This window comes from Trichoderma camerunense (assembly GCF_050948025.1).
Source record: "Trichoderma camerunense strain CBS 138272 chromosome Unknown V8C40scaffold_14, whole genome shotgun sequence".
NCBI lineage: Eukaryota > Fungi > Ascomycota > Sordariomycetes > Hypocreales > Hypocreaceae > Trichoderma > Trichoderma camerunense.
In genome coordinates, this window is record NW_028145356.1 from 986011 (window position 1) to 1010684 (window position 24674).

General features: G+C 49.6%; 3 protein-coding genes across 3 annotated transcripts; 1 reads left to right on the forward strand and 2 right to left on the reverse strand.

Annotated features, from left to right (window-relative positions):
• Positions 1 to 107: 107 nt before the first annotated feature.
• V8C40DRAFT_251451 (uncharacterized protein) lies at positions 108 to 5002 on the reverse strand. The gene is made up of 4 exons (XM_083217194.1): positions 4933 to 5002; positions 2194 to 4873; positions 583 to 2135; positions 108 to 524 (listed from the first exon to the last, which is right to left on the reverse strand). The coding sequence occupies exons 2-4, from the start codon at positions 4550 to 4552 to the stop codon at positions 186 to 188; spliced, it is 4251 nt and encodes a 1416-aa protein (XP_083071020.1). The 5' UTR covers positions 4553 to 4873; positions 4933 to 5002; the 3' UTR covers positions 108 to 185.
• Positions 5003 to 16549: 11547 nt separating this feature from the next.
• On the forward strand, positions 16550 to 18271 carry V8C40DRAFT_251467 (uncharacterized protein). Its single transcript, XM_083217195.1, has 2 exons — positions 16550 to 16706; positions 16791 to 18271. Exon 2 carries the CDS (start codon positions 16886 to 16888, stop codon positions 17789 to 17791), a length of 906 nt encoding a protein of 301 aa, XP_083071021.1. The 5' UTR covers positions 16550 to 16706; positions 16791 to 16885; the 3' UTR covers positions 17792 to 18271.
• A 2209-nt stretch (positions 18272 to 20480) lies between these two features.
• Positions 20481 to 23846, reverse strand: V8C40DRAFT_251472 (uncharacterized protein). Its single transcript, XM_083217196.1, has 5 exons — positions 22766 to 23846; positions 22257 to 22679; positions 21683 to 22206; positions 20597 to 21620; positions 20481 to 20544 (listed from the first exon to the last, which is right to left on the reverse strand). The coding sequence occupies exons 1-4, from the start codon at positions 23437 to 23439 to the stop codon at positions 21025 to 21027; spliced, it is 2217 nt and encodes a 738-aa protein (XP_083071022.1). The 5' UTR covers positions 23440 to 23846; the 3' UTR covers positions 20481 to 20544; positions 20597 to 21024.
• Between the last annotated feature and the right edge of the window lie 828 nt (positions 23847 to 24674).

The following is a 24674-nucleotide window of genomic DNA, read 5'->3' on the forward strand; positions in this document are numbered from 1 at the left end:
CAACATCGCCTCTCAAATTCCAAACAAAAAAAAACAAAAAAAAAAAATAATACACATCAAAAACACCTACCCCACCCCCCCCCCCCCCCCCAAAAAAAAAAAAACAAGACCCTCGCGCCCACAGGTATTTCCGTATATGTTTCTCCCCATGCCGTAACAGTCGTATACACTAAAGAAAAATTTCATCAAGCTTTTGCATCGTTTATCTCCGTCTCCGTGGATTCCGTGAACCAGCCACCCCTTTCCCATTGTCCAGGAACGTATATACATGACTTTCGCGTTTCGGTGTCATAGATGCCCCGAAGGAGCGTTGCGAGTCTTCTGAAGTCAATAGGCTTCAAGATCCATCCGTCGAAGCCGGCTTCGACATATCTGTCTTTTAATTCTTCGACAAGAGAAGCTGACACGGCAAATATCGGGATTCGGCCACATTTTTCGGCCAAAGCTGAATGACCCTTGTGCTCGGGTGATATCTCAATCTCTCTGATTAGCTTAGTGCTAGTCAAACCATCAACAATCGGCATCTGAAACGCGTGTTAGTCCTCAACATTCTCATTAGGCTGTGCATTGGTCGCCACTTACTTGCATATCCATGAGCACGACATCGAAGTCAGACGAGCTCTCGTTGTATATTGCCGCACAGATCTCTCCATTGACGGCGGTATGGATAGTATTGCCAGTTCTTTCCAGTCGTTTTATCAGGATTTTCATGTTAATGGGATCATCTTCCGCGACCAGCACACACAACGCGTTGCCACTACTTGCGGCAGCACTTTTGATTGAGCCGGGCGGACGTTTTGTTTCGGTAGCATCTGTATCAACTTCGGAATTGCTCCCCGTCCTTTGATGTTGAGGAGCCCGGGGTATATCAAAGAATTCGTCTGGTACTTTGATCGCTCGAACGGGCATTTTCGAGTCACGAACTTTGGCGGTGCCATCTTCTTCAACGGTGTTATTGGTTAGGTCAGGGTGGTGAGGCGCGCTCGTTGGAATAGACGTTGGAATAGACGTTGGAATAGAAAAACTCGTGCCGATCGGGTTAGAAGTGTTGGACACCTGGGCTTTAGGCGTGAAATATTCCGAATCCTTTTCTTTAAGAGATAATGGGGTCTTGATGGCATCGATTAGGCGGTCTGCGTCGCTCTTCTGGCTTCCATCTTGGCTTACACCACTTCGCCAGCTATCAAGGCTCCGCCGTTCCAGAGAAGCAGCATCCCCCGCGTTTTTATTTGGGTCAATCAAAAGTAACTCGCTTTGTTGCGCCAGGGGTGATGACTTCGAAGCCGAAACATCTTTGCTAGAAGAGATGGGACCATTTAGGGATCCATCTCCATCCGAATTTGGTGATTCTTCAGGCAATTGAAACGGCAACTGGATCACAAATCTGGATCCCTCCCCTTCCTTCGATTTCAACCTTAGTTGCCCGCCCGCATTTCTGATGGTTCGAGCTACGACTGCCAGTCCAAGTCCTAGGGTTTTCAACTCCTGTGGTCCGCTATTTTGTTCAAATGGCGCCCGCAGGTCAAACTCTTCTGTACCAACTTGCTCAAGATCTCGGAAGAGCCCATCCATTTGCACCGGAGTCATACCGCTGCCAGAATCTTCAACCACAATTTCAACAACAACTTGCCCATCTTCTTTAACATCGGCAACAAAGATGTCCACGTTGACATATCCAGATGTTGTGTGTGCTATCGCATTTGCCGTAATATTCGTAATGACTTGACGGACGCGTCGGCTATCACCCAGAACAAATTTAGGCAACTCAGGATGGTGCTTGACCTGATAGTCAATTCCTTTCCTCTCGGCGTCGGTTCGGAACGGATCTAGAGCTTCATTTATACAGTTGGCGAGCTCAAAAGTTTCCTGTACTACCAAATTCTGCCCTTCTTCGGTCTTGGTCAAGTCCAAGAGGTCATTGATGACATAAATCAACGATTTTGAAGCCGAGTGTGATTTGGCAAGATTTTCTCTAGTTTCTTGATCGAGAGACCCCTCAAGAGCAATCTCAAGGTAGTTGATGATGGCATTGAGAGGTGTGCGGACCTCATGCGCCGAATTGGCAAGTAAAAGTCTAGTTAGCCGAGTGTTTTGTAGAGCGGCCTCCTTTTCTCTCCAAACTTCAATGAATTTGCCTATATCAGCGTGAGTTAGTATACGTTGGTCGAATAATGCCAGTATCTAGAACAATACCGTAGACTAAGCAGAGGACTGCGGCGGTCTCGATCTGCTCTTCAACCCATTCGCGACATTTGCCAATGACCAGTTCATTCCATACTTTGAAGCTTGCGCGAGGCTCCAGATACTCCTTGGTGCCTTCTCGAAGTGTCTTTTCGTATGGATTTCCAGCCCATCGGACTTCCTTAATCTGACCTCTGCGGAAAAAAGCGATAAAGTCGTGACCACCAGGACTCAAGGGTACATAGAGAAGACCTGCGATGACTTGAAATCCAAGAGGATACTGCAAATCTGGAAAATCTTCTCTGATATCCTGCGACGCAACCACCGATGTCAGCTTACGCATCCGAAGATACTCGAGCATTGCCAAAGCCTCTTGGCTCTGTTCAATCATGCCTAAAATCTTGGTCTCTCCTCTGATGGAAAGCAGACCAAAGTCCGCGTCGAACAGCCGTAACAGATCGTCGGAGGACGCAATGATATATCCAGTCGGATTCTTGTCAGTTGGGGCAGTGTTGATTAGCTTGCGAGCCTGCAGCCTGGATGCATACGATAACCTCTCGATGTTTCTCGAAGCCGTATCCCCGACCAAGCGACACATTTTTCGAATAGGAAAGGAGACTCGCATGCCGTGATTTCCGTAGGAATGACATGCCATCAGGCCCCAGAGTTCGTTGAATGCATTGAGAGAGATTGACATGGACGATCTTACGGCCATATTGGCTAAATATTTCAGATGAATGGGAGACATGGCCCGTAAATACGCGTGGCTCATGTCCAAGGGTACATCAAGATCCTCCTGCGTCCGACAAACGATTCTTGAAGTCTCTAGGTCTCGGTCGTAGAGCAGCCGAACTTTATTCAGTTTATATAGATCGCGCGCTTGAGCGGGGATATCTGATGCCGGAAAATGGAGTCCTTTGTAGAGATCGGTCGTCTTTGAGGCATCGACCAGCTCAGCCACAACTTTGCCGTTCCACGAGGCGTCGAACTGATATATCATGACCCTATGAAATCCAGTGAGCTCTTTTACTATGCCGATGAGGACTTTTAGAAAGATATCGAGGTCGGGGGCTGAGGAGAGCTGCTCCTGAACTTGAGACATGATGTCAAACACCTGCATTGCTCCTTGGTCGCCTCGCTTTTTCCTGGCGCTACGCAAGACTCTTAGGGGCTTGCTTAGAATTTCTGTACTCTCCTCAATCTGCTCCAACGTAGGATTGCCGTTGAGGGTGTCAGTAGGCATAGGCTCGTTCTTCTCCTCCGGGGGCCTAAGAGGATACTCGTTGTCATCGTCTTTCTCGAATTCGCAAATGATCAAATCGAGGTGGGCGGGGTTGATGTGCATGGCGCACCAGAGCTTGACGCTCTTTTTCTCTTTTCTGGGCCGTATCGAGATGCTAAAAACTTCGGGTCCGTTGGCGGCAGGATCAGCATCCTCATCTCGGATAAAGTCAATATGATCCAGGAGGTTGTCTTGCTGCTCTTCGGTCAGGATGCTGAGGAAGCTTTCAAGTTGGAATAGTTGCTGGGGCGTATAACCCAGGAGCTTTTTGCTGTTCTCGCTGACGTATCGCACAACAAACTGGCCTTCATCCTCTTCGCGCATGGCCAAAAGGACACCAAAGCTCTGAATAGCACCAGGAATATGAATAGGTTCATCTTCACATTTTTGCAAAACTCCATCTCTCCCAGTAATGACGGCATGGCCATCGTCTGTTATGACATGCTTAAAACGCGTTGCGATATGGACAGTCTCTTGGGCTGACAAGCTGTCCAAATTCCCAGATGATCCGTCGGTTGGGGCTACTGAGTCGTCTTTTGCTGAATCGTCTTTCGCTTCTTCACCGTCGCGAACTTCTGATTCATCATCGTCTAGATCTGAAGTAGATATATTTAGATTTAGAGGGGTCGATGAACTATGACGAACGGCATCCGCCTGAAGACTGCTATACGGCCCGCTCATTGCCCTCTTTTGATGGATTTGGGCGGCTCGGTCGTTTGATGCGGATGGTGATGTTGGAGACATAGGCTCAGTCTCTGACCTTCGTGCGTCGCCCCAGGAGTCTGTTCGGTTCATAGAGCTGAGAAGATGTACCGGTATACCACGGGCCTGGTTATCGGCCTCGGCCAAGTGTGGGAATTGGACTTCATCTGGGATTGGGTCGACGCGGACTACAGAGCGGATTGGAAAGACTCGATCTCCGCCAGCGAGAACAGGGCCTGAAGAAGGAGAGCGATGGCTCAGCGGCAGGTCAGACCCTGCGGAGGTGGGCGTCGGATCGTCGTCGTCCCTTGTCGACCCCAGATTCCCATCTGCCGAGGTGGACTCGCTTGAGACTTTCTCCGACTCATCTTGCTGTGACGAGCCCATTATCTGAGCGGTTGCTTGTTAAGCACAGGGCGTCAGATATGCACATGTCGTGATGGTGTTGTGTTTTAGGCGAAGCGCATTGTGTCGCGATCCAAGGCGGGGGAGTAGGTCAAGATAGTTGGTCAATGCCGGTCCCGCAAGCGATTTCCGGCGAGTAAGAGTGTTGAAGCAAGAAGTAGAATAAAGGAAACGAAACGAAACGAAAGTGAAGAGGATTCTTGAGAGACGCAAGAAAAGCTGGAATGGGATGATGCTGGAGGGAGCAGGTGAGGCAACGCGGACTTGCTGCATTAGTTGGAACAACTTGATGCAGCTAATTCTCTGCAGATCTCCGTCATTAGCTCCGGGCCAGGTACCTGCAACATGATGTACTACTGTACCTAGAGTAATGCCGTAGTTCTGTAGTGGCTGATAGCAGTACCTTACTACCAGTGTACAGATGTATGTATTAACTTGTCACTCCGGATCAAATTTACTTAAGGTGGAAAGCATCGCGAATCACAGCTATGGAAACCGAGACATGTGTAAGCAAAATCCGCACTTCGAGTTCCGCAGTGGCGCAGAAAAGTATGTACAAGGCGGCGAGATCCGGCTCTTAGGTGCATCGCAAGGTAGTTCGGAGAGATAAAACCCACAGCCTCAGGTACCTGCTAAGTTAGAGTACATGGATGAGTCCTAGGATTAGTCCTCGTAGTGCTTCGCCGTGAGGGGTAGCAGCGCATGTGATTGATTGACAACTCGTAGATGGCGTTGCTCGTATTACTCTGAAGAATCCTATTGTGTCTTCTATCTAAAACAATTTTATCTAAATCCGAATCAATCGAAATCAAGAAACGGGCTGCTCATGTCCAATATCTTGTCAATTCCCGGTAGTGCAAGGAACCAGATAGATGAAAGCACAGGACAGCAATATATCGTGGCCCCTCACTTACAGCATCACATCACTCTGCATGGAGGGGTAGCTCAAATATAAATCCAGGGCAGGTCAGCCAAGCCCGCGTGAGTGTACACTGAAGAGGTCACCTGTACAAAGCAGCCAGCGACTCATGTGAGGGCTTTCTCTGTTTACGGCTCCTCCTTTTTCTGCCCCGTCTTTTATATATTTCCATTTTTAAAATTTTAATTTTTCTTCTTCTTTTTTTTCTCTTCTTCCTTCAGTATTACCAACCGCTGGAGACTCCACGGAAACAAGCTGTGGCCTCTAAATTTGCTGCTGAGCTCTTCCGTATTCCGTCAGTAGGAGCAGAAAGATGGGGACCCCGGAACAGATGGTCCGGCCAAAGGGTGAGCTAGGCATTTAAGTGGCGCCATTAAAGGCCCAAAGATCTGTTACGTTGCCTGCAAGGTACAAAGTACAGCTGCTAGAATCCAGCGGTCTGGGCTATTATATGGGAGACGGATCTTATACATTTGTTGCATTATTCCCTCAACTCCGGTCGTATATATTCTATTGTACGCACGACCAATCTTCAAAACTCTCCAATAACAATGCGACAAGGCACTGTCCACTTCCTACCAGTCTCTGATCCTTATGAAATGGCTTGTTTATACTTCACCAGAGTACTACCAACCTTAGGTAATACAGTGGGCATCTACGAGACATGTCTCTTCCTGATGAGAGACATCTTGTAATGAGAGCTTCTCAAACATCTGCTATTGGCTCACGTTGCGTAGATATGACATGAATTGCTGCAACTTTGAAACATGCTGGAAGCAAGAAACTGGGTTTATTTGCTGATGTGGCAGTTTGTGCAACCCGTCTCGCCCCTTTCAGGGTATACGATTTGCAAGCAGATCCATCAGTAACAGTCATTGGCCATGCGTTGTAATGATGTGGCGAGGAGTCGTAATGCAAACAAAACTGGAAATTTGCAATTTGGTCTTTGTCCACATTCGCAATGGCTCTCGTATCTGATGCAGCTATTGTTCACACATCTCTCATATACATTACTACGTGTTTTCTGCGTAATGAAACTACAGGAAACGCCGTCTATCTCTGAAACGCTATTCCTATCAAGATTATTGCATCTCGAAGTGAGATATACATGCAATATGAATGCTTGTTCATAGTTAAGCATAAGTGGTGATTCAGATGGCTGTCCCATTCAAAGTATAGGGCAAAGCATTCACCATAGGGCTTGAAGCTTCTCCTAACACTGGAGGTCCTCGTTCCTATCATTATAGATCCTCGGCCCGAACATTATAAATCTTTGTCCAATACTTTCGCGGTAAGGCTTAAAGAGACTACGACCCACGCCAGGATATACAGGCAAGACCTAGTCAATGACTACTAATTTAGCGAAACATTGCGAGCAATTTTTGGATAAAAGCCGAGAGAATGATGTGGATGCTTCTGCTGAAACGTGATCAAAATAATTTAGCCTGATTGATGGACAATGAGATTATATTATCACTAGCATGGATCTCAATTCATATAATTGTTTATATGGATTCCCTTGGTGAGTACAGATCCGCGCCAAGATGGCGGGTCTGATGCTGAATGAGTGGGTTGATAATGGTGACACCCGTGTACCAAGATCGCAATGATACTGTTTGAACATTGTCAAGCATCAAGGGGTGGTTAGTCAATGATATTGTTAACTTTATGCTTCCTAAAACAAAGAAAATGGACTGAAAACTAAGACTTTCTTGTCTCTCTTTTTATGAACATGAAAGGTTCTGATAGGTAATTCTGAGAGAGACCCTATTTTACTGCCTTTTCCAAGCGTATACACAAATCTGAGGACTTTGCTATACCAAGCTCCAATCATCAAGGTAGACGTACAGGTACTGCTACAGTTGATATTTGACGCAGGACGTGTTCTCTCAGATCTATATTGTCCGTTAGATTACGCTAGCTATCAGATCAATGACGATCCCTAAACAAACGTTACGTCAAATACAATACACTGAAAGCGAAACATCTATCTAGGCGTGCGACTCTGCTATTCCATCTTGAGTCTCCCCATAATTGGTATTTGGAGTACGTAAAGTTGACTCCGTCAGTTCCTCTATGTATGGTGAGGTCGGACCCAGAGAATCCTGGGGCCGCGTGAACCAAAGGCCCACGAGTTAATTTTAGATTCAGCTGTGTTACTTACATATGTGAAGTCAGTTTTCTGGGATCGAGGCCCATTCTTGTCTTAGGAGAGTAATGGTTGGTCATGCAATGGCACACAAGATGGCGTCTATGACAATGCGTCCACTTCCAGAGCGCGGCCATCGTTTCACACTCCACCATTTGTGGACATAGGAAGGCATTATTCATCAAGAATTCTCACAAGCAGAAGTTAGATGTATGTTTGATAAAAAAATTATATATTTTTTCCTCATTACCATGCGTGTTATGGACAAGCATATCAACACGTCTCTCAATTGCTTGACGCGTCTCAATGACTAGTTACCAATACATCATACAACTAAGCTGCTTCCAATCGATCATTGTCTAAAATAGGATTAAATTTATTCTATCTTTATGTTGCAGTTGTCATCTTGGAGAGGGGGTTGGATATACTAAACTCATACTCGTCGTTGCTATTGTGTATCCTCCCCCTTCCCATTCACCAATGTTTGTTCTTTTCAGTAACCTTCTTGTCTCTAAGCGAAATAGACTAATAAAGGCAGAACACACAACAGGTAACAAGTTCATAGTCTTCAAGTCAAGTATCGCTTAGTTGATAAGCCTAGCTCCTTGAACCCCTTTCCAACGACTCTATCTATGCTCCCTTCATTTCAAGCAGACAACGATTACGTAGCTCAAAGTAATCATTGTCTTCATGGTTGCCAAATATTGATTGCCTCGGTTATTGATAACCGACAAGCCGAATGAATAGTTTCAACAAGGATACGTATCACAAAGACTTTCACCGCGTTTTTTACCTCTTTACGCAGTCGGTGTGGCCGTGGTTATGAAAAATCATATTAGCGGTCAGATGGAATCAAAAGAAAGAGCAAAAGGTAGCTATGACATCATGGCAGGAAAAGCTGCAATTGAGTTTAACCATGCGATTATAGTCTACGGCACTCACCACAGATCCAGGTTTTAATTGCCGAGGATAGCAGTTTGTACGATTCATGGTCTTGAAACGAGTCAGAAGAGGAGTGTGCAGACGAGATCTGCCCGTACTTGTACTCGTACTGGTACGACGTATCCGGGGATGTTTAAACCAATAGACTGGGGCCGCCCTATCCGCGCTGGGAGATGACCCTTTTTTGTTTACAATACGTACAAGTTACGAGATGAAATGTTTCTACAGCTGATTCCCGGCCTGTCTTTGATGTACAAAACGACATCTCCAAGCCGGGTGCCCAGCAACGAGCTAAATTGATCTATGCCAGTGCGAAAACATCTAGGTCAACGGGAGATGAACGGAGATGTCGATAGACGAAGCTATAAAAGCAACGTCATATCTGGCAAAACAAAACAAAACAAAACTAGATAAAAGTCACAACTGCATCAGAATGAGCGGTGTCACCATGTCACCAGAGGAACCTGTTATCGAACTCGAGTCAGAGTTCTTAGCAAAAGGTAAGCCGATGGCAAACAGTCGATCAATCGCGGTGAGGCCGGTGCATGTTCGGAATGTCGTTTTGTTCTTCGGCTCTCGAATCCGAAGATGCCTTACCGAAGCCGCCGGAATAGGTGGCTACCTCACCGTGTCAAAAACAGTGGCTCCTGGGGCATTACCCGCCGTAGCCTTTTGACAAGTTTGTGCGCGGGCGGTAGTGGCTTTTTGAATGCCAAAAATCACATCCCAGCTTCATCGTAAGATGGCAGAGGAAAAAGTTTTCAGCCCGAGACGTGAAACCAAACCCCCTCTTCTTACGCGCGCTGGACGGGAAGGATGACCAGCGTTAGAGCATAATCGAGGGTTGTGAGGAACGTCATAGTGCAGTCGGACGCAGCACCGAGTTATCGAGAAAGTGTGTGTGTGTGCGCGCGTGTGTGTGTGGGAGAAAAGAAAAACTCGGCAGCCTGATGGAAGAGAAAAAAAGAGACCGGCTTTTAACTGACTGGCTGAAGGTCGGGCAGCGCGCTTAGAAGGCGGGGCAGATGGGGATTTTTGGGTGAAATTTTTGTGATCCGATATCGAGCCCACCGACCCAATCACACGGACGGGATAAACGGAGGGCAAAGGGCATGGCAATTGACACATGTAATTAATTAACCGTTGGCGACAAATCGGCAGTCAATCAATCAATCAATCACTCAGTCACTCGATCGAGCAAGCAAGCAAGCAGTGCATCCATCCATTCGCCAGTCACTCTCTCCACAAAAATCGAAGCGTTCGCGTGCCATTTCCCGAGCTGCGCTTTTGGATAGGCCGGTAGTATATCAGAAGTTGGGTATGAATGAGGGCGCACGCTTCCAATTATATGAGCACGAGGCTCGTCGAGCGGGCGCGCAAAGGGCGGCGCATGCTGAAAATGAAGATACACTCCGGACCGAAGGGACGCGACTAAGGTAGTCCAGCCCGTGGCGCTTCTTCAACGACGATTATTGCTGGCTGCATGGGGCTGCAGCTCGCACACACTTTACCTACATACTCTAGGCCTTACATGCCATGCCTCGCACATAGCTTGCCTACATTGCACACATTCATCAGCTCGTTTCTCCGGGCGATGCCGATCGTGTCGGGCCGCAATTGCGGCGCGCCCAATTTGTCTGTAGATCTCGTCGGCTGCTCTTCAGCTCAGCTCCCAAAGCAAAGCCAAACTGCCGCCTGGCGATGGCTTCGTCGGCATCGTCCATCTTCTTCGCTCTTTCGGTGTGGGAGACGAGCAAAAGACGGCCAGGGGTGTGCTTCCTCGCTTCTCTAGACATGTGCGCAGCACGTTGGACACAGCGACGGCCGACCTGTCGCAGAAGTGACGAAGGCCAAGTTTTAGCTTGCTGGGCTCGATGCCCTCGCCGACGTCCAATGAGCAGAGGGCGTTTGGTGTAGTTCTAGAAGATCAACTATTTCGAGATCCGTTTTGGCGCTTGTGATTCCTAGGTCGTCTCTGCCAATCATGGCGCGTCTGCGATTCCGATCCATTTTCGGTCGACCTGAAGACAGTGCGAACGCCACGCATCCAACTCGCCTCATCCATCCCCCCAACTTTGGCTCCGTGGGCTCTTTGATCTGGAGGCAACGTTGGGTGGAGAGGCTGGGCTGGGCTCGTCCATGACTAACCTCAAAATGCATCATATCCCAGCCGCACGCGACGGGACAATGCGTGTGTGAGTGAGCATGAGAGAAAGAGTAAGACATGTCTGATCCGCGAGCTGAATGGACCGCAAAGTGTCGATGAGATAGGCCTAGAAATCGGGGCTATTGCTCCCGTCGACCTTTCCAGGCGCCAGGTGGGTGTCACGAGCTTTTGATACGGTCAGATTGAGGCGCAGGTTGTGTACGAGCACAGCAAGCACAGGTATGTATGGATGTTTATACCGTATCGCACGTGTAGCTGTGCGTGCGTGCTCATCACATTGACTGCAAAAGGAGCCTGCAGTCTCATCTCCTGGCTCGGTGCTACTACCCGACTCATCTTGCCGCGGGCAAAGACGAAGACGACCTCACCCGGCTGGGCTGTTATGCAGCAGATATACGTGCTCCGTACAGACGGGAGCAGTAGCAGTAGCACCAGGTACAGGTGCCTTGATGCCCTGCAAAGCACCGTATTAGTGCCAAACATTCGACATTTGATCATACATGTGCCTGTAATCCCCCCTTGAGCCGCCGCGTCGGGGACCATCCCCATCATGCAGCTGGGCCTGGGACAATCAGATTCGATGCGCGGTCATCGCAATTTCTGCTGCAGAAGCGTCTCAATACGGACGCAACACGGTGGTATTGGTTGAATGGATGGACGAGGTCTCGGTCCAGACCACCCCTAACACGCTGCAACAAAAAGCCCACCTCGATGGTGGCAGCCAATCGTACAGGCATGGCTGGCGCCGATCCTCTTTTAATAGCTCCTGGTTCGAAAGGGAAGCTAGGACAAGTCATTTGTTTGGGAAATCAACCCAGTGCCAGTGCCTAGCCGTCAGCCATTTGACGAGTCAGATACACCTACTGTGTTCCCCACGTAAACCCCCCATGCCCATTCCCTTCATCGCGATTTATCGGCCTAATGGTGCTGCTACCATCCACAGAACTAATCTCGACTTGTACGCTTTGCACTGATCTTACACTAAGGTGATGGAGTCACCTATTAATACTACCTACCTAGTACTCTTCGCTGCAGCCCTTGGTCTGGAGTAGCTAACTGCACATGTACAAGCACGAGGACTCGTTGATATTGTGGTGGAGAGAGAGCACCACATGCCAAGACAAATTCCAGTACTGTGACCGTGGTCGAAACGGAAGGCCTTTCTTTGGAAGTGTTTCTAGGTAATCCGGCACAAGTGTGAGCATGTGCAGCATCGTCCATGGGCAGAAGAGCACGAGCAATTACGTCACTAGGGGTCTGCTTTCACACGCCCCTGAATTCACCTCCGCGGAGCAAAGACATCGCCATGCAATGCGCAAACCGCTGTTGGCCGTTCAATTTCGCAGGATTGACTTTTACGAGCTCTAGGCCTTGTAGCGATGGGCCGAATGCCAATAGGTGGCCTGCAGGTCTATTCTGATACAAATCCTCGCAATGCACAGACATGAATAGTGCTGGCACAAGTCACATTGCTGCTGCCTTGAAGGGTTCCATTTACATTTTGGTGCAGCTCTACCAACCGCCAAGGTGAGTACGGCATGTATGTTGTCAGCCAACTGGATACAGGACATACAGGACAAGCGTCCCTTACACCTGCAGGAAGGGATTGCTCGGCCATGTCATTACCGAACGCTCTCTTCGTTGCAACTGTACCGTACATTTTGCCTGCAGCCCCCCGTGGTCGCACAAGGTGAAATAAGGTACTGACAGCCTCATCAGCTAAGGGGATGGAAGCAGCAGAAGCGCATCACGCACTAGTCAGTCGCCTCTGGAATTGCTCAATCCTTTCCTCGGTACCGAATGCCAGCCAATATGCAATGGTACAGTGCATTTCATTACGGCGTATCAGCTTATCTGCACCATCCCTGTACTAATCAAGGTGACAAAGGCCCCGTCGTGACGAAAAGTACCACAGGCACGGACCGAGTACCGTTCCCAAAGACGCAGATGACGGTGGAGAACGCCTTCAAAGGGGTGGCCAGGCACAGAGAACCAGCAGCGAGTCTTCTGGCACGGCCAAGAACTTTCTATCATGGCTATCCCGTACGCAGTATCCCGCACTCAGTTTCGCCATGTCCTTTGCCCGCATGTTGACCAATATGTCAGATCGTAACCGACGTTGCTACCAGCCGCTTGCACAAACGCAGCTTGGCATGACAGGCAGTGCAGACGAGAGGAAGCGGCTGGGCGGCGATCAAAGGGCCGCGTGCTTCGTATCGAGGGGAGCAGGCGTGACTCGAAGACGACCAGACAGAGCGTGAGAGACAGACAGACACACTGAATGGGAGAGTAAGAGGGAGAGAGCAATCGGTTGCCCGGCCATCCCAGCCTGCTAACAAAACATCATATCGTACCTATCACATCCGCGGAATACCAAAAAGGATACAAACCAATAATAACTGACATCGAGCTACAGCATGGTACATACGGTACGGTACGGTTCGGATGCAAGAATCGAACAGGGCATCATTCTTCAGGGTCTTGCTTGGGCCAGAGCATATCCGGAAAATTTCCCCAGGGATCATCGGCCAGAGGCTATCAAACGCCAAACGGGTCCCCACACCACGGAGCATAACGGCTGTTGGGATTGGGTTTTTTCATGCCGCGAATAGCGAAGGACATGATCGGTGGAGAGGGTCAACTGCACGAAATTGTTTAGTTGAAGGCCGTGGCAGGGCGGGCGAATGGCGCAATGCGCTTCGAGTCCTGCTAACTAGGCTTTGAAGAGGTTGTGCCCGTCGAGCGCCAAGGCCAAGGTCTACCGCAGGCGCTTCTCGATACGGGACCGGCTGGGGCTCGAAAGAGGACAAGACGCCGCGGGATCTGAGCCTGTAGCGTACGGAGCACTACTTTTGTTCTCCGTACTTGCATTGTACGGATATCAGAACTGGGGACGGAGCAATGCGTCCATGTCCGTATCGTTCAAGTCCCAACTGGGCTGTATTAAAATCGGCAGTCGGTGCGAAATCCCTGTGAGCTCGGCCGAAAGCTGTGCTGTACGAGTACTGTACAGTACTGTACAATAATGGCACCTTACATGTAATAATGCGTGAGACATGGGTACAGTACAATCACAATCTACAGCAGAAATCACCCAACGGCAGTTTGTTGTTGGTGTTGCGTTGATGACGGCTAGAACGTGCAGTGCATTGCCCATAGGTGAGGTAGGCAGGCAGCAGAAATTGCCCCAGAGTGCCGCCGATGGCCGTCCCCCGGGTACCAGTGGTACCAGTACCTACCTTAAGCGGGCATACAGGTACCTACAGCACCTGCTTTGTGCTAAGGCACCTTGCCTCGATGGATGCAGGTACCAAGCGCTTCGTACCCCCGACTAGCTGGCTGTCATTGCCCCCCTCTCTCGCGCATCCATCCATCGCATCTTGAAGAAGAGAGCGAGAGAACAAGACGGACAAGATGGAGGGCGATTGGGATTGAGCTTCCCGGGCTGCTCCTCCACGCTCGGTCGCGCACGCTGGCCCAAATGGCAGACGAACGGGATTCTACGGCTTCGGGCGCATCCCACTCATGCGACCATGGACGGCTGCACACCATCACGACGACGCATTACCACTACAGCTAACCACCTTCGCCCTGTGCGCCACGCATCTGGAGCCCCGTGTATCATTTTGCACTTTCGCTCGAGCGGAGCCGCCGCAAGCCTGCAGGATCCGACCTGGCACTGTACGGTACAAGCACTGCGCTGCGAAACTGAGTGCTTCTATGCTTGTCTGCATCGGCGTCCCACGCGCCTTGGGCTGGAAGCGGCATGGCGGCGTCGAACCTGGGACATGGGGCTCAGAGAGCCCGGGAAGCTCCCTTGTCGACAGGTCGAGTCGAGTCGCACCCCCGGCCCCAAGCAAGCTGTGACAACCGTCATTGTGCCAGCCCACCGTCGGCCAGTGTTTGATTCAGGATGCTGTTTTGATGGAAATTCGGGGCCAAGCACGAGCCAGAAACTGAGCTGACTGGCAGCAAGGCGATTGAACCAAGACAAGAGAGGCTCGTTCCGTGCTCCGTAGGCCCTACTCGTTCCATGGTTGCATGCCCGTCCAATACATAGGACCTACATATATACGGAAACACTGCCCTCTCGACGGGCTGACGATCTTGCTCCCGCTTTTTTATTTTCTCTCTTGCTCCTGCCCGTTCATCGTCTTACACGCATCAGACAGAGATCCAAGAATAAACCAGTGGTCCTGAGCTGAGCTGAGCCCGTCCTGTCCGCGGCGACGTTGGTTGGGCGCCTCCTTTGCCTCCTTGCATCTTTTCATCTCTTGTCTCTCGATCCTTGACCTTGACTTCTTCAACTCTCAACCCTTGATTCCGATTCCTTATTCTCGGTGTCAGTGTCAGTGTCTCTGTCATCAATCACCATCTACTACCTAACTCGGGCAACATTCTTCAGCAGTCGTGCTATCCTCATCTGCCGTCATTGCCCCCCTCCGCTGCTACCACCATTTCTCACGTTACCACGGCTATTGTTACCCGCGTGCGCGCACAGCAGAACGTGTCTGGCTGGATCCGCCTACTGCTGCAGGTTGACGACACTGAGCAGACCCCGGCTGACCTGGCTAATTCGACCTTGGGTATCCGTACCAGCTTGCTTCTGAGCTAGTGGCTTTCGCAGAGCTGGCGCCAAACTCGCTTGCCCTTCCGCAGCTGTACCTGTACGGACACACGGCAGACACGGGAGCAGCACCTCTTGGACGGTTACCGTCTGCCGCCACTCGATTCCGGCTCACCACTTTTTAATCAAATATTAAAGCATTGGCGCTGCCGCAGACGCAACCCCTGTATTCGACCAGTTCAGTTCAGGTTGCTATCTAAGTCAGGTATCTGCCCACTTTTGGCCACTCGAACTCTCAGCTGTGCACCCAAAAGCAAGACTCGATCACTTTGTACTTGCACTTGCACTTAGACCCTGCAGCGCGGCATCCAAGTACAGCTACCTCGAGGTTGCAAAGCAACGCGGAGAATTGCTTGCACACATTACCCACCTCCCCTCCCATATCTCTCTCGTCACTCTCCTCTTTCTCTCTCTCCTCTCTTCTCTTGTCTCGTCTTGTCTCTCATCTGCCGGCACCGCGTCTGTCTGCCAAGGTTCCCGTTCACTTCAGCTCTGCAACACAAGTCTTCAACCTGGGCGGGTTTGGCATTCCCCTTTCTAGCTACTGATGCGCCTGTAGCGCATGCAACTGTGCATCAGTTCCCACTCTGCCTACTAGTAGCTACAGACACCCCCCAGGTTCGGCGGAATAGCGCAGACGCACACGCACACAAAATTGCTTCGGCCCTGTTTGCTCGACCCAACTTGGCCCTGCCCTTTTCCCCGTGCCCCGAGCCGCCGATCCAGAGCCGAACACCAGCCCGCCAGCGACCTTTAAACTCTTCTTCTAATCCATCACTTTTGAACCGCAACCCGCCCGTTGTCCTCACTAGAACCGCAGTTCCACAGCCTCATCCATGATGATAATTGACGGCGAGAAGTTTGCCTGTGAGGCTTGCGTGCGCGGCCACCGCGTCAGCAACTGTCAACATTCAGGTGAGTCGCCCGCATATAACCCAGTCAAAGTGGTTTTCTGCCCCGCGGCCGGCATTCTCCCCTCCATCTCCAAAAAATACTATGGTGTCCTGGTCTTGAATTGGCTTTTTTGGTCCGTGTCGGCCTCGAAGCTGCCACTTGGCGGAGGCTATACGGCCAAAAACTCTATCAAGGCTTGTGCCACCATGGGCAACGCAATCACGGAAGAAGACGAAAAGACTTGTCGCAAAAGTCAATTGCTAACTGACAGCCCTGCAGGTCGTCCTCTTCAACACATTAACAAGAAGGGCCGTCCCGTCTCGCAATGTGCGCACTGTCGCTCGCAGCGCAAGTCCCGGTCCGCTCACATCAAGTGCGATTGCGGCGAGAAGACGAGCAAGTGCGTGCACCTGCAACCGCCCGTGGACGGACACCTTGGTAAGTTTTACAGTTTTACAGAATACGAGGCTGCGTGTCCTCCTCCACAAGCTCCGGGTTCTAATCTGTCATCCTCCCATGCAGAGACGTGCTGCTGCAACCATGGCGGACGATGCACCTGCGCCGGAAAGAAGGACGTGGCACTGGACACCGTGCCGGAGTCCGATTCGGAGGGCGAAATGAAGGCAGCCACCCTGCCTCCTCGACCAGTTCCAAGACGGCGACGGGCCAACACGATTCACTCGTCCGACATTGGCATGACCTTTGACCAGCACGGCCACCACAAGCCGGCCAAGCACAACCGTGCTTCACAAAAGTGCGGGCCGTATCAGCTCAACAGGGTCAACTCGGCCGCCAGCGCCGGAAGCCTTGGTACCAGCACCGATAACCTGCTCTACCAAGCACAGAACGAGGGCCATGCGTCATTGCAGCACAACTTCCTCGCCCGGGAACAGCGCCTGGTCAAATCGGAGGCGACGTCCCCTCTCATGTCTGCCTCCACCTTTTCGCAGCTCAACGGCAATCTGCCACCGCTTGATCTTTCCGGCATTTCAAACTACTCCACCTATGCCGGCAGCACCAGCTTTGACCTGTTTTCCAGCGGCCTTCCGGATGGCGACGGGCCCATTATGAGCGCGAGCCTGGCGCAGTCAGTTGACTGGAGCCACCTCGATCTGAGGGAAGCAAACGGCGAAAGCTTCACCCCCTCGAGCTACAGCCAGGCCGGCACGCAGTTTACCGGACAGCTCGATTTCGGTAGCGGCTCCGAGCAGCTGCCCAACCTGGCCGGCACAAGGTCCACGTCCGGCGATGTCTCTGAAGTGGAAGATTTCATGCCCGGCGGCGAGGGCGACTTTGAAGGATTTGCCACCAGCAGTAGCTTCCTCCGACCCAACGTCGACCTCACCAGCCTGGATTACAGCCTCTTCGACAAGACCGACAACCAGGCTCTCACCGGCGACTTCTCCACGGTCGAGGACGACCCCGCCTTCTACATTCCCAACTACAGTGGCAGCGTCGCTGCGGTAGAGGAGAACACCGATACCCTCGGCGCTGGCTCATTAGGCGGCTACTGGGAAATGTGATGACATTTCGGGCTTTTACTTTCTATTTGGGAATACATTTCCCCCCTTTATTGTTTGGTCTTTTGATTTATTTTTTATGTTTTACCTGGCGCACAGAATACCCCAATGGTGGTTGGCATCTTGAACGCGTTAACGACAGAGGCGTTGGGAACCCGCTATATACAACGACACAAAAAAAAGGCATTTATGGTCTGGAGGGCGTACACCTGATTCATTCGGTCGGCTATACTTGAGCGACACTTTTTTTGCGAGCATCCAAATTTCCTTGTTTCGCTTCTTTCGGGATCGAGATGGCTGGCCCAGATTAGGCTGCTCCGGAACAGCGCCTAGGACGACTCAACTCAAGCCAGCCTCTCTTTCCTTCACCTTTTTTTCCCGTCCGCTGAAACACCGGCCCTGCGGGTTAGGAAACAAGCGGACACCTTTTTTTTCCTCGTCTCTAGAAATCATACAATGGGGCACGGGCTACAATTTGTGGGGTGGGGACCAGGGGCAACTTAGGAGGGGGGAAACGTGGGCAATGAAGGTGGGACAAGGCTTCGGTGTCTGGGGTTTTGATCGGTGCGTCGCTGGGCTGTTTTTTCTCTCTTTTACTTGCTTGATGACGCTGGATCTGCGTTGTTGGGTGGAGGGTCCCATGCGTCTGCTACCTGATTTTTCTTTTGGATCTTTTCTCACTGGCCTTAGCCGGCCCAATGGCTTGCTTGGCTTTACGAGGACATGATGATGGCTTTTTCTCTTTCTTGTTGCAAGCCCGCACTTGGCGGAGCATTGTTCAGAGTCGCTGCACATATAACAGTTTTATGGGACAGATAGACCGTTGTTTATTCTCGGGACGACCCAATAGGGGTCGCGCCTTGAATTCTTTTTTTTTTATATCCTTGTTGATCATTTGAATCATGTCATGTTTCAGTATATAGACTCTGCGCGCAACAATAGAAAGCAGCGACTTTGATCTAAAACAGCACACAACTTCTGGCAGTCCCATCTACAGCACAGACAACGCCACCGAGGCAGGGTATTTTACGGCCCCAACGGCTATGTAAATTGGTGGTAGTTGGTAGGCAGATGCCGGTCCGTCTTGGCCGGGAGACTACGCGACGACACAGCGCTTGGGGCATTGGGGCATTACCTAACGGGCGTGCGACGCAACCAACACTGTATTGGCAGTCGATTGTTCCAGAGCCTCCGGAGACTGTAGTTTAGAGAGGGTGAAGATTTTTTTCTTTCTTTTTCCTCTTTCTCACTAGACTAACGGGATAAGCTATCGGTGTAGTTTGATGTTAGGTCAGGTACGGCGAGAATGTGTGGCTACGGCTTCAGGAACCAAGTACTCCGTATGAATAAACCAGACGAAAAGGCCCAGCAACTAAGGCCTAGTACCTGTAAACGTTTGGAAAAGCTCTGGGGACAAGGCGTGCTACGTGCTTTTGCTAGGACAGTATACTAAGACAAGTTTTAAGGTCGAGGTACCCGCCACTGCACTAAAGCTGGTCCAAGTCTCGATGTCACTGGAGAAAAAGTGAAAAGCCAAGGTGGATCAAAAGCATTCTGCCAGAAACAAAAAACCAAGTCCACAAAAAAAAAAGAGGGAACAGAGGGAATCTAGAGGATCCAATGAGAAGAGGCCGGGAAAAGGAACCTAACGAAACGGAAAGTAATCCCACTGAAAAGCTTTGGTGCCACAGAGATCGAGGATGGGGGATTGAGAGGACGCGGCCGCCGTGCGAAATGGATGACGGACACAGATCACAGATCATAGGCGCAGATAGTTTGGACTTGCGCCCTCTTCTACCAAGCATTGTCCTATGGCATCTCATCTTTTATTTTTATTTTTAGGTAAGAGGGGTAGAAGACGGAGGAAAGGCAAAAAAAGATGGATAGAAGTCTAGCTGTAAAAGGTTCGAGATAATGTATGTACTCATACATGCCGACTTTCCTGGGGGAGGGGAGCAATCGAGGAGGAGGGGAAGAAAGATAATACTCCGGAATGTTCACGTTAGGCTTTGCATTGCATGCTACAGGGCGAAAGACAGAGAGGTCAGAGGCCTAGGCCAGTCTGTGACATGCAGGAATTGGCTGATCTTGGCGTGGGAGAGCGGACTGGGCTTGGTACATACAGTATGTACTCGTACAACTTACCAATTGAAGCGGTTTTTGGCTGCTAAAGATGATAGGTTGGTTGGCTGGCTTAACGTACAGTACGTGGGGTTCTCTTTTTATGTTCGTTCGTATTAGAATAGAGCCGGATAGGCCAAATTGATACGGTGACAATCAAAAGGCAAAAAAAGGCTATTGATAGAGGGGAGAGGGAGGGGAGTGAATACATCCAGTCGCCGCCCTTTTTTCGGTGTGTATGTTGTTAGGTATGCCCTGGTGGTTTCTTTGACCTGTTGGAAGCGCCCTCCCCGGGGTTGGGATGGGAGAGCGGAAAGGGCCGGCGATCACCTCATGGGGGTGGCCAAGGGAATGTTTCGGGACGAGAAAACAGGAACAACTTCAATTCGCTTTTGACGGCGGCTGTTGTTGGGCCATTTGGTACGGGCTTCTATTGGCTGGGTTAGAGTCCAGCCGCAGCACACACAGGACGCAGGGTCTAGCGGCAAAAAGAAAGAACAATTGTTTGAAGTAAAGACAACGTTCGCTAAAAAGAAAATCCTGAATTTTCTTTTGCTAGCTAGGGTAAAAAGCGAGCTCGGGTAATGTCAAACAAGCAATCAAAAAAAAGGTGGCTCGGCAGAAGGATCCATACACTGGACAGTAATTAGTACAGAGATCCTCCCCATGGGACCATCTCAGCCTCACCGATCGACCTAATGCGCAGGGATTTGTTTTCATTACTCTTCGTCTGCCTAGTATAGCATCTACGCAGACAGCTTGACAGCGTCCCGGCAGTGCCCATTAGCTAGCATCCTATCCTGCATCTAACGAGTAGTGTGGTGGTCGTTCGTGTATGCCTTTGGTCAATCCAAGAGCAAGTCGACCAGTCATATCGCCCTGTCATCAAGCCACAGTCTTTTGACACCATGGCTGCAGCACCAGGGCTGCTCTCCACCGCCATGTTCTCACAGTATCATACCACATGTAAAACAGAATGAGAAGGAGGGGGAAAGAAATCAAACGGGGTCCTAATTATACAGTCCAGGTTCAACCTCCTGGCATCACATCATTATCCAGACGCCATGTAATCAGCCAACAATACAGTCAACAATACAATCAGTGTCTTCCTCCTCCTAAGCAACGTCGAGGTATCCCGACGCGAGCGTGGGACCAAACGTAATGTCATCCGGGCCAGGCGCAATGCCCTCATGGGCCGTCGCCAAATCCGCCAGATGCTGCAGCCCTTGGCTTGCAGTAGCCTCCACCGACGATGTCGGCCGCAGCTGCTCGGTTAGCTTCTCCCTGACACTGTCCCAGTGCCCTCCGCTAGGCTTCTCCAGTATCTCTTTCATTAGCCGCACAGCACCTTCGCGGGAGCTGTCCATCTTGGACAGTTTGGAAAGTGACATGGTGACTAGGGACACGAAATGGTTGGTAAAGGGGCTCCTGAGGTGCGCATTTGCTAGCAGCAAGGTGGCCAGCTCAGATGTCGGCCACAGCGTCTCAGTTGGCGTGGCCCCCGGTGTTAATAATGTCACCAGTAGCTTGCAGTGCCAGTATGCGAGATGCACCAATGGGTACGACGCAGCCTCGATGTGACCTGGAAGATCTTCACGGTAGTTCTCAATGTAGTCCGCAAGAATGGCCGCCATGGCAGGCTCAGCGGTAGATGTGCCCGGCTGCATCGTGGAAATGACAAACGCAGTCCTGTTTAGCAGTTTTGATAACCCTAGACAAATCCCCATTAGCAACTGTTTATAGCGGCATGTTTCCTTGCTGTATCCAACTTACGATTTAAATAGTAGCACACCTCGCCCAGGGTGTTCTCCAGTCCAGCGGGCGCAACAACGCTGCTGTCTGGGATCTGCGCCGGTTTTCCTGTTCCAGCCGCGTGCCAGCGATCCATCAGCACAAGAGACCACCAGATCCGCACGCACAGCTGATCGTCAGAATCTGATTCTGAAGCAGACTCGATCGGCGTAAACTTCCACAACTTCATCGTGTTCGCAAGCGCTACTGCTCTGGCTAGGAGAAACGGTAACTGGGATGAGGCGCGCCAGTCTGCGTCGATTATCAGGAGAAGAAGCGTCTGGGCATGCACAATGTCGGTGGCACGCGAGTGTGGCGCCTCGCTGCTCTCCCACTCGTGCAAAAGGGAACTCGCAGTCTGTGTGTCTCCTGATGATTGCCCGACTGCTTGAAGAGCTGTGATAAATGCCGTCCTCACGGTGGACGGGCATTGAGACAGCAAAGACTGAATCCTTGCCTTGCTGCTAGGGAGTATGGGATATATGGCTTGAACATGGGCAAGATAGCTGTATACTCTATCAGCTTTAGTTCCGGGAAACGTCAGGGGGATGCTTACTCATGTAAAGAATCTTCATCAATCTCTGGTACCTCCTCTGTTTCCACAACCTGCGAGTCCATAGCTGCCACAGGCGGCTTTGGCGGCGCGCTGTCCGTTTTGATTGCCGCAGATGGAGGCGCCAGCGAATTATTAGCAAACGTTGGGGGTGCAAAGCCGTCCGAAGGTGTAGCGGATGGTATTATTGGTCGCGACTCTGGTCCCCATGGTGCCTGTCGAGGAGGAGCTGTTGCGTTGAAGTCGGTTGCCGATATGCTGGAGAACGGTCTCTTCCGATTTGGGTCCTCGGGAGGGGCTAAGCCATTGTAAGCTCGATGGCTTCCTGGTGTCAAGAGTCGGTCAATTTCGTCCTGGGTAAGGCTACCTTCAGACTCCAGCTTGTTCTCGATGCTATGTATCCTGTCTGCTAGCTCTTTGATATACCTGTCTCATATGTCAGTTGATCAGAGTATTCTGCAGCAGCTAGTGCAATAGCAAGGCAACAAAAGAAAAGACGTGAATATTCATACCCCTTAGATGGACCGCGCTTTTGGGGAACACGGCTGAACAGACATCGCATAGATGACCGAGCACAACTGGAACAGGGGCTATCACCGGTATCTGATTGAGCATCGCATTTGATCTTCTTTCGCCGGCACTCATCACAAGCACGTGACACCTTTGATCGCTTTCTCGGTGGGATGCCGTCTCCTCCCATAGCATACGGTGGTAACGGAGGTCCCACGGCAACTGGGAGCGCATGCGGCACCATATGATCTGATGCCGGTGCCTCGTGAACATACGATGGTGTCTGGTGCTGGTCTGGCTCGGGATGTGGCATAATGTTACGCATGCCCGGATCTTCCACGTTCATACTAGGATCAGTGGTTGGGATGAGAGAGGTTCCTGCTAAGCCTTGTCCAAGCTGGGCGGCCAGCTGAAGTTCTTCCAGGTTGGGCGGCCTTTGGATGTGATGCTGGGGAGAAGCCGGCTCGTGGGTGGGCATCTGGCCATGGTCTTGCTCTTGTGTGTGAACCTGGGTGGGATCATGTTGGTCATGGGTCTGCTGGTGTTCCTCATGCTCATGAGTCTCATCGCGAGTCGCTGTATGATAGAAAGGACCTGCATCAAGGCCCTCGGCACCCGGTGAAGGGTACGACATGTTGTTGGCCTCCTCCGCCTCACCCTCACGGCCGGGACCCATGGTTTGCCAGGGAGAGAGTTACGTGAAGTCTTTGTGAGATGGCAGTGGTGAGATGACAGTGGTGATGACACCCTGTGAGATTCTACGCAGAGTCGTGGGTGAAAATAGCCAGGCCAGACGCGGTTGTTACGCGATTGCTAGAGGCAATCCGACGCCGATACAATGCGGACACTGAAGCCATTGTCAGCCAGCTTGTCACTCGACAGCGTGTCTATGTAGGTTTGGATTGTCTTGTCTTTTTGTTGCAGGCATCGCTAAGCTGCCATCCGGGATCGCTGACTTACACTCTATCGCATTGGAATACGGATGATGGTAATTGCGAAACTGGGCCGTTTGAACGGAAAGGAATAACTCGTCGCCGCGTGGGAATAGGCGACGGGATGTTGGTGTGCCCTTTTTCGCCTTTCCATTAGGCAGAGAGGGAGGAGGAAAGAATTTTCTCCGAGGCGTGGCGGAAAATATTCGGCTCAATTTTGCGTGCTTCTGTTTTTGGGGCCTCTGCTTTTGCTTCTGCCTTTTTCGGAGTACGTACTCCGTTGTTGCTCCGTTTCTTTTGCCTCTGCTTCCGGTGTCGTTCCGCGCGCATGATGAGTTTTATATATAATTAAAGTAAGATAGTAAATATTTAAAAATTAAGTAAGTATTTTACTATAAATAATTTTAATTTATTATAAAAAAATTTAAAATTGTCTAATATTTTTTTATTATATATAATTTAATTTTATTATAATATTTAATACTTAAGTTTTAATATTACTAAAGTTATTTTTATATTATTTAATATATTTTTTATATATTAAATTATTATAACTTTAATTATATTTTTAAAATTAATATTAAGTTTATTATTACTTTATATTACTATTTAAATAATTATTTATATATTAAATTTTTATAAAATTATTTTTAAATTAATTAAGTTTTATATTAAATTAAATACTTAAATATATAAAATAAATTTATAATTTTATTTAATTTTTTTTTAAAAAAAAATATTAAAAATTATATTTTTTTAAAATATAATTATATTAATATTTTAAATTTTTATTTTAAACTTAGTTTATTTATAATATTAAAAAGTTTAATATTAGCTTTTTTTTTAATATTAAAATTTTATAAATACTTAATTATTTTATATTTTTTTAAAACTTTAGTAATTTAAAATATATATTATATTAATTTTTATAATAAATTAATATTTATAAATTTATATTAATAATACTTTTCCTAAGGGA